We start from the raw sequence: 8,889 nt of genomic DNA, 5'->3' as shown, positions 1-8,889 counted from the left end.
ATAGCATTGAGGCAAGGTGTTGGCCATACAATCACACGGAGCGGGAGACGAACGATCGATCGATGTGAAGAAGAAGCCTCTGTGCTCTGTGCTCTCGTTGATTTAATGCAATGCGAAAACAAATTGTTATGTTGGGGCCGCAACGTGGCCGCAATTAATCAAAGTTCTCGCATTACAATTAATCAAAAATCGCAGAGCAACCTCTATATATATGAATTCCCCTCCTCTTCTCCTCTTCTCTCTCTATCTGGTTGTAGCCATAAATATCATTGTGAATGTTGTGGCCAATAGAATTGGCGGCGGCGTCAAAATGCGCACCTTAGAAGCCGCTTTCGAAGCAGCCGCTGACAGGCGCACATAAATCAGTTCAAGCTGTTGCTCTTTCCTTCTCTCTCTCTCTCTCTCTCTGTCTCTCTCTCTTTCACTCTTTTGGCGAGTGGGTGTCACTCTGAGAAGTTTGCTGTGCTTTTGCGGCTTTTGCGCTTTCAAGTGAGCATCAACCAGGCGGCAATTTGATGGCCATGAACAGTTGACAGTCGAGATGTCAACAATTCGATCATCAACAGAACGAGAAGGCAAGTGAAACACACACAAAACGAAAAACAGACAGGGAAGAAGAAAAAGAAAGAGAGAGAGATATTGGGAGGAAGAGCGGCATTAGTAATAAAAGTAATGATTTATATATGAAGAAGATTTTTAGATTCTCTAGCATAATTGAAGGTTTTGTTATTTTAAAATTTGATTTTCAAATTATAGTTACAAGTCTAAGATATGATAAACTTATGATAATACATATTGCCAGCTAAAACAACTAAGATCCGATTACCGTAAGAGTTTTTAGCTATATAAATGTATTTCTAAATTAAATTCAAAGTGTAACAGGTATACAAAAATATTCCATACTATCAAATAAAGAACTAATACAATAATATTTAAATCGGAGATTATCAAGTATTGCCTCAAATTATTCAATATATTTCTGTGCAATAACTGAAATCACATTAAATTTTATTAAATAGAGTCCATTATTGAGTCGAAGGCCTCTCTTTACTGTATAATATCATTTAGTATTTAATACTAGGTTTAGTATGTTAAATGAATGAAAAAAGTCTATTATTATTCGATATTATGTAGAAAATAAATAAACAACTTATATAAGAATTTCTAAACTCTCGTTTAACAAATAAAGGTTTGAAATTGCAAAAAATGTTGTTGATAATTTGAAAATGTTTTTGTATGAAAAGGGAATTTTAAAACTAAATTTAAGAAATCAAGAGTACATCATTTTCCACTTAAACAAGTTCAATAAAGAAAAAAGAATTTAAGGAACATAAAATGAACCCCAGATTGAAACCTAAGTCGCTTGAAAAAAACTAAATATTTATTATTATCATTAAAGTATAGATTACAAATGAATTTATAATCTAGTGTAAAGCTCCAAGCGCTGGCTGCCTTGGCCTTTGGTTAGAAACAAACTAAGTATTCATATGCATTGATCTTCAAATTAATGAAAAGTGAAATGAAAATTGCTTTTTAATTTGATTCGTTTCATTTGTTTTTTACTTGATGAGGAATGCACTTATAATTCAAGCACTTTTACTCGCACTTATGATAATAACTGAGTGTCGCTGTCAGTCTTCGTGTATTTTGTGTGGTCAAAAATCGAAAAATCGAAAGATCGCTGGCGATCGATTGCATTGATGTCCTGTTGCCTGTGGCCAGCAACAACAGCAATAACTGAAACAGCGACAAGGACTGAAGTGAAGTCAGTTGGGCAACATCAACATCAAGAGGCGCATTACATTGAAAACTCAAAATGACACAGTCGAAATGTGATTAACATTCAACTTATGCAAAGTGCAGTAATGACAACAACAACAACAGCAACAACAACAACTACAACAAGAAAAACACGTGGCAGCTCGACCTTGGCTTGGGGCGCGTCAAAATTCGTACCGCAAAGTGTCTGAAAGTTAACAAAAATATCGAAAAAAGAAAAACAACATCGAGAGTTGCAGAACTGCAGTCGCAAAAGAGTTCCAGGAGCCGCTTGGAGACAGTCACAGACAGACAGAGAGAGCAAGAGAAGGAGAGAGAGAGAGAGAGAGGAAAGACAACAACAAAAAAGAGAAGCAGAAAATGATGATGCGATGTCAAGTTATTGACAGGCCCGAGTCGATATTAATGACGACTTCATTCGCGGATATTGCGATTGCCATTCGAAGTCGCCGCTTCTTAAGGTTCGAATCCATTCGCATCGATTCACATTTCGAATACGAATACGAATACGAATACGATTTCATTTCATTTCTTTTTTGGCATCGCGTTTTGTTGTTTGTTGTTGCCTCGCGTCTTGCTAGCAATTACTGTTCGTTCAGGGATCAGAATTCGAACTCTAGTCTACTAGGAGTTTCAATCTCAAGTCTCAGTCTCGGTCTCGCTCTCACAATTATTGTGCCATCCCTTTCGCTCTGCGCTCTCGAGTTTCCAGTTGCCAGTTTCAGTCCCATATTTAAGCCAACATGTCAACATAATTTATATTAAATTTTTGTGTCAGATAATGATAGCGCCTGCTGCCGATCGCAAAATATATCTGCATGCGCTGCCCTCAACTCTTCTCTTCTCTTCTCCTCTTCTCTATCCTTCTCTTTTTCTTGTTATTGTTGCCTCCACAACAGCTTTTTTTTTTGTTCCTTCCCAGCCAAGTCTCTGCTCTTCCAGCTTCTCACCTTACCACCACGAAACGGTGGCGGCATCCACAGTTGTTGATTATGGCCCCGTCGCACTCTTCTGAGCTGAGGAGGCAACAACAGCTAACTAAAGCAACTTGCCACAGACTTTTGCTAAATGGAAAATCAAAAATCCTCGGCAAAAGTCAAAAGTTTAATGAATGCAATTTAATGTTTCATTTAGTTGTCTTCTATTAATGTTGTGACTTGCCATTATAAAATTATAATTTAAAAAGAATACTAAAATATAAAGTTATATATAATATAACTGGAATAAAATGTATATAATTTGGCAAAATAATGAGAAAGAAATCTGAGTAAATTCTTCAGATTTCGGGATACAAACTATTTAAACATGTTTACTTATTAAAAAAGTAAGAAAGCTACAGTCGGGTGTTCTTAACTGTGAGATACCCGTTACTCATTTTGAATACAAGCAAAAAAGTGTGGTATTTATTTAAAAATATACCAACTTAATACTGCAAAAATACTAAAAATATACCAAAGGCTACATTTGGTATATGGATATATTACTACATTTTGAATACAAGCAAAAGAGTGCGGTATTTATTTAAAAATATGCCAACTTAATACTGCAAAAATACTAAAAATATACCAAATGCAGTATATGTTTGGTATATAGATATATCACTACATTTTGAATACAAGCAAAAGAGTGCGATATTAATTTAAAAATATACCAACTTAATACTGCAAAAATACTAAAAATATACCATACATTTGGTATATGGATATATTACTACATTTTGAATACACGCAAAAGAGTGCGATATTAATTTAAAAATATACCAACTTAATACTGCAAAAATACTAAAAATATACCAAAGGATACATTTGGTATATGGATATATTACTACATTTTGAATACAAGCAAAAGAGCGCGATATTAATTTAAAAATATACCAACTTAATACTGCAAAAATACTAAAAAAATATACCAAATGCTGTATACATTTGGTATATGGATATATCACTAAATTCTGAATACAAGCAAAAGAGTGCGATATTAATTTAAAAATATACCAACTTAATACTGCAAAAATACTAAAAATATACCAAAGCTTACATTTGGTATATGGATATATCACTACATTTTAAATATACTACTCATGATATAATAATATACCAGATTTACTGCCAAAGCTACAAGACTCGTAGTAAATAGGCGTAATTTGCCCATACAAAAGTATTTCTGAAAATTCGTATACATTTTTTTATCCGATTCTCAGGAATCACAAAGACTATAACTATTATTGCCTATAGCAATACTTGATGAATGAATTGCGGAGGCGGAAGTAGGCGTGGCAAAAATTTGAAACATACTTGATCTGCGTGCAAACAGATTAAATGCTGTCGAAAAATATTTATAGCTCTATCTCTTATAGTCTCTGAGATCTAGGTGTTCATACGCACGGACAGACAGACGGACGGACAGACGAACATGTCTATATTGTCTCGCTGATAAAAACTATATATACTTTATATATAGGAGATGCCTTTTTTTTCCTGTTACATATATTTCCTGCCAGCACAAAGTTAATAATAAGGAAGAGCATTCAAGTGTCGTACACTCAACAAAAAAAAAAAGAAGGGGAATATATGCTGGCGGCTTTTGTGGCCTGTTCAGGAGGCATTAAGCGTGCCGAACCGGCCTGCTTAACGTTCGAATGGAACGCGAAATGCTAAAAACTTAAAAATAATTTACAATTTATATGAGAGAGCAAGTGAAGTGAGAGAGAGAGAGAGAGAGAGAGAGGGAGAGCAATGGTGAAGAATCTCAAGATCGATACGATGCAAACCCAATGTCTATTGCATCAACAAGGATTCGCTAAGGTCGCCAGAGGAAGAAATACAGATTAGAAGTGAAGTGAAGGAAAGGGAAATTGTTCTGACCATCTGGTTGACTCTTTGATTGAATACTATACTATATAGTATAGAATATATGCAATCTCTATGTGACAGTGTTGGAATCTCCCGCTGTTGAAGCTGCTGCAGTGCCAAGTGCTAAATGCTAAATGCAAACGCAGCATGCGCCACATGAGCTGTGATCTGATGTCCAGTTTGACACGGTTGGCATAGCGTGCAACCAGAGGATGTCATAAAAGGTCAACAACAGCACATTTGGCAAATGCTAAAATGCTAAAAATCGTAAATAGATAAATGCTTTCAAAATGCTTTCGAGTAGCCTTCGTTCGTAGCGTTGTCACAAGGTTGCGTTGCATAGAGAGAACGTTGCTCATAAAGGACAACGAGGCATTAGAAGTGTTAATAGAAAACTGCCTCCGGCGGGTCGAGGTGTCGAACCGTCGAGCAGCAGGAGCAGACCTTGAGTTTCCTTCAGTCTGCTGTCTGCTGCTGTCTTGGGTCTAATTTATAGCTAGACTGAAGAGACGGCGGCTATTAATGCATTAAACGTCTTCGTTGCCACTTTGGGGGCGAAAGGGAGAAAGGGAGTGACAGGCGAAGAAGAAGGAGCAGTGATCGTAGCCACACGACCGCAAAAACGCGAAGCCGAAATCCAAGTTAACCGGTTCACAGCGCGGCACGCGACAGCGACCAGAGAGAGAGAAAGACAGACAGAGAGAGAGAGAGAGAGAGAGCGAAGGAGAGCAAAAAGTGAGAGAGTGGAGCAAGCTGTAGGGCTGGCAATATAATCACAGGAGCAGCTGCAGCCAAGCTAAAAGATCACAGCGCCAACTGCAACTTCCACTCGACACTCCGAACTATGAAACGCAGCTCAAACTCTGTGAATCAACTCAGCTCAAACTGAAAATCAATTTCGAATTCAACTCCAACTTCAATTCAAATTCAAACTCCAACTTCAACTCCAATTCCAACTTCCTTTCCAGCTCAAATTAGAGTGAAAATCAGCAAGAAATTCACTGCAAACTGAACTCTGAAAACTGACTAAAAGAAACTCGATCTCAACTTCCACTCAAAATGAGTTTTACTCTACTTGCTCGCTAAGTTTGAAACTGAGAAAAAAGAACGTGCTCAGTACTCAATGTTCAGGTGCAGCTCAAAAGCAAGAGAGAGAACTCTGTCTGCAGAAACTGAATGAAGCACGAATATGTGAATAAGTGAAGAAAGATTCGATGTAATAACAACATTAGGAGCAATAAATATTGAGGACTGCAAATAATAGTTAAACAACTAATTTGAAATACTTGGTAAATACTTCAAATAAAAAAAAATATTAATTTCTATTATAATAACAAATTTTTCAAGCATTAAGTTGACAAATAACATCAAACTCAGTTATAATATTCATTCATTAAAGCATGTGAGTAAAGAAATAATATCAATCTCTATTAAAATAATAAATTATTAAAGGATATTCGTTGTTATGGCTCATCTCTTTGCAATAAGGAATGTTATTCATTATTTGAATAAAATAATAATAGCAATATTAAAATTATCCTAAGAAACGAATAGAGATTGATACCAGTTTCCGTTGCAATTTGCAAATTTTATAGACAATCCTTTTTTCCTGATTTTGATAATGATTGTATATACTAGAATTAAATATATTAGATCATATATAGTAGAATCATCTATAATAGAATCATATATAGTATGTTAGCTAGACTAACAAAGGTCTTCAGACTATTCATTATTGGAATATTTCCAGCAAATTTCCTAGTTCATTCTCAACAACAATGTTCAACTAACATAATCTCTCAATCTATCAACTTGCTTTCAAATTTGTTATTACAAGTTAAGTGTAATATAACATAAATACATAAATAAACATAAATGTCAATATCTAATAATAATTAGCTTAAGAGCATTCTTGCATCGAAAACTTGAATGTGAAAATTATTGTACAATAACTGAAGACATCAAAGAATAAATAAAAGAAGTAAAAAACGTCGTAAGAAAAGCGAAGAGTTATATAAATATATTTACAAATGCTTATATATAATATTTTTTAATAAAACATCTTTAAAATCAAATGCCTCTACAATTATCGTATAATTCTGAGAAGGCAAGCATTCTACTAGTATATTTAAAAGTACACATATTCTAAAATTATGTAACGCTCAGAAAATATAATAGCTAAAGCAAGGACAGTGTGAATTTTAGATAGAAATCAAAGAAATGAGCTAAGGACTTACAATTCAAGCAAATATATTTTACGCCTGAGTGTGAGTGCAAATGCAATGTGAGCGAACTGAGCCAAAGAGAGAGATGCAGAGAGAGAGTGAGAGAGTGAGCTAATGAATCGAGTGATTCAATGAGCTGAGTGAGCGACTAAAAACAAGTGAGTGAACAAACTGACTTGCTGATCCTTGAGTGATGCTGCCTTTTATTGGTGACTGCTGCTGCTGCTGCTGCTGCGGTCGCTGTTGTTGTTGTTGTTGTTGCTGTTGCTGGGTTTGCACCTTTTGGTCAGGTAGGCAGGTGAGATTTGAGAATCGAGCAGAGCCGAGAGATGCACTGTTGCTGCTGTCGAAGGGGGCTGCAGCCCTATAAATAGAGAGCACGGCGCAGGGAAGGGCATCAGAACAGCGACAGCGTTCGCAGGGGCAACAACCACAAAAGTCGTCTCTACATTCTATATACTCTATACACTCTCTATACTCTACAACTAACTGTTTAACAATGGCATTGGGCAGCCACAAGCAACACTATCAGCATCAGCTGGCGCCATACACCAAGCCAAGTTATCATCATCAACATCATCAGCAGCAGCAATCACATCAGCAACCACAACAGCAACAACATTTCGAACTTTCCGATGATTCGCTGGATGGCAGCGAGCAGCCATCGATGCTGGTTGGTGGCGCCTCCGTTGTGCGTCGCAATGCACGCGAACGCAACCGCGTCAAGCAGGTGAACAACGGCTTCAGCCAACTGCGCCAACACATTCCCGTTGCCATCATCGCTGATCTGAGCAACGGGCGACGAGGCATCGGACCCGGTGCCAACAAGAAGCTGAGCAAGGTGAGCACACTGAAGATGGCCGTGGAGTACATTCGTCGTCTGCAGCGACTCATCGATGACAACGATCAGCAGCAGCAGCAGCAACAGCAGCAGCAGCAACAGCAGCAGCAACACTTGAGCTACCAGCAGCAGTTGCAGCAACAGCAACATTTCTATGCGCTGCAACAGCAACTGCAACTGATTTCGCCCAGCGGCAGCTGCAGCTCCTCCACCTCTACCTCCACTTGCACTTCATCCTCCGCCAGCAACTATTACGCCACGCCAGCAGCAACACAACTGAAGCAGGAGACAACAGCCAACAGCAGCTATGAAGATTATCGCAACAATTCGTGCAGCTCGGGCGCCGAGGATGATGACATCCTTGACTACATCTCACTCTGGCAGGACGATCTCTAGATCGTTGAAATAGCAGCGAACTTTCTGCTACAACTAGTCACACTGCCACGCCCACCATCGACAACAACAACAACAACAACAACCACTGACAAAGTATTACCTCAGCAACCACAAAGTATTTTATTTATTTGCATTTTTTTTTTTCAAAGACTTTTGTACAAATTATTTATAAGTGAGAGAGGGAGAGCGCTGTTTTGTGCCTGTGTTTATATTTTTATATAGTTTATAAGACTTAGTTTAATATGGAAGACAATTTAGCATTTAAGCTCTTTTTTTTCAAACAAACATGGAGGACATTAAACTGATAGCTATAGCTAAACACAAATTTAAAAAAAAAAGAATTTACAAACTTGGTTTTTGTTTAAGGCTGGGGAAGAATTTTAAAAGAATTCAAAAAAGAATTTTTAATTATTTATTTACAGTAAAGGTAAAGTAAAAGTAAAGGTAGACAAATTTGACTTTCATGAAAATGGTGCTAACATAATTTCATTTCATTGCAAAACAAATTTATAAATTTTCAAATGAATTTACTTTGAAAAATGCTAAAGATTTATATTTTCAGCTTTTTTCTTTGCTACTTTTGACATATAAAATTCTTTTTGAAGGATTTTTTGTTGCATTTCAAACGTAATTTATAAATTGTGAATGAATTTACTTGCCTTGAAAACTAGCAAAGAGATTGAAACATTGAACCATGCTAAATATTTATATCTTTAGCTTATCAAAAACGTTTTCTTTACTACTTTCAACTTCTAGTATGATTATTCGTTGCATTTCAAACCTATTTTATGAATTA

The 8,889-nt window shown here is 36.6% G+C and overlaps 1 protein-coding gene across 1 annotated transcript; it reads left to right on the top strand.

Moving 5' to 3' along the window:
• Nucleotides 1-7,267: 7,267 nt before the first annotated feature.
• LOC117576576 (achaete-scute complex protein T5) lies at nucleotides 7,268-8,197 on the top strand. The gene has a single exon (XM_034261454.2). The coding sequence runs from the start codon at nucleotides 7,356-7,358 to the stop codon at nucleotides 8,091-8,093; it is 738 nt and encodes a 245-aa protein (XP_034117345.1). The 5' UTR covers nucleotides 7,268-7,355; the 3' UTR covers nucleotides 8,094-8,197.
• The last annotated feature ends 692 nt before the right edge of the window (nucleotides 8,198-8,889 follow it).

This window comes from Drosophila albomicans, chromosome X (assembly GCF_009650485.2).
Source record: "Drosophila albomicans strain 15112-1751.03 chromosome X, ASM965048v2, whole genome shotgun sequence".
NCBI lineage: Eukaryota > Metazoa > Arthropoda > Insecta > Diptera > Drosophilidae > Drosophila > Drosophila albomicans.
This window is presented reverse-complemented; position numbering and strand designations above follow the sequence as displayed.

What these genes read in the sequence shown, in the direction of transcription:
- LOC117576576 (XM_034261454.2), top strand. Translation starts at nt 7,356, where the DNA reads ATGGCATTGGGCAGCCACAAGCAACACTATCAGCATCAGCTGGCGCCA.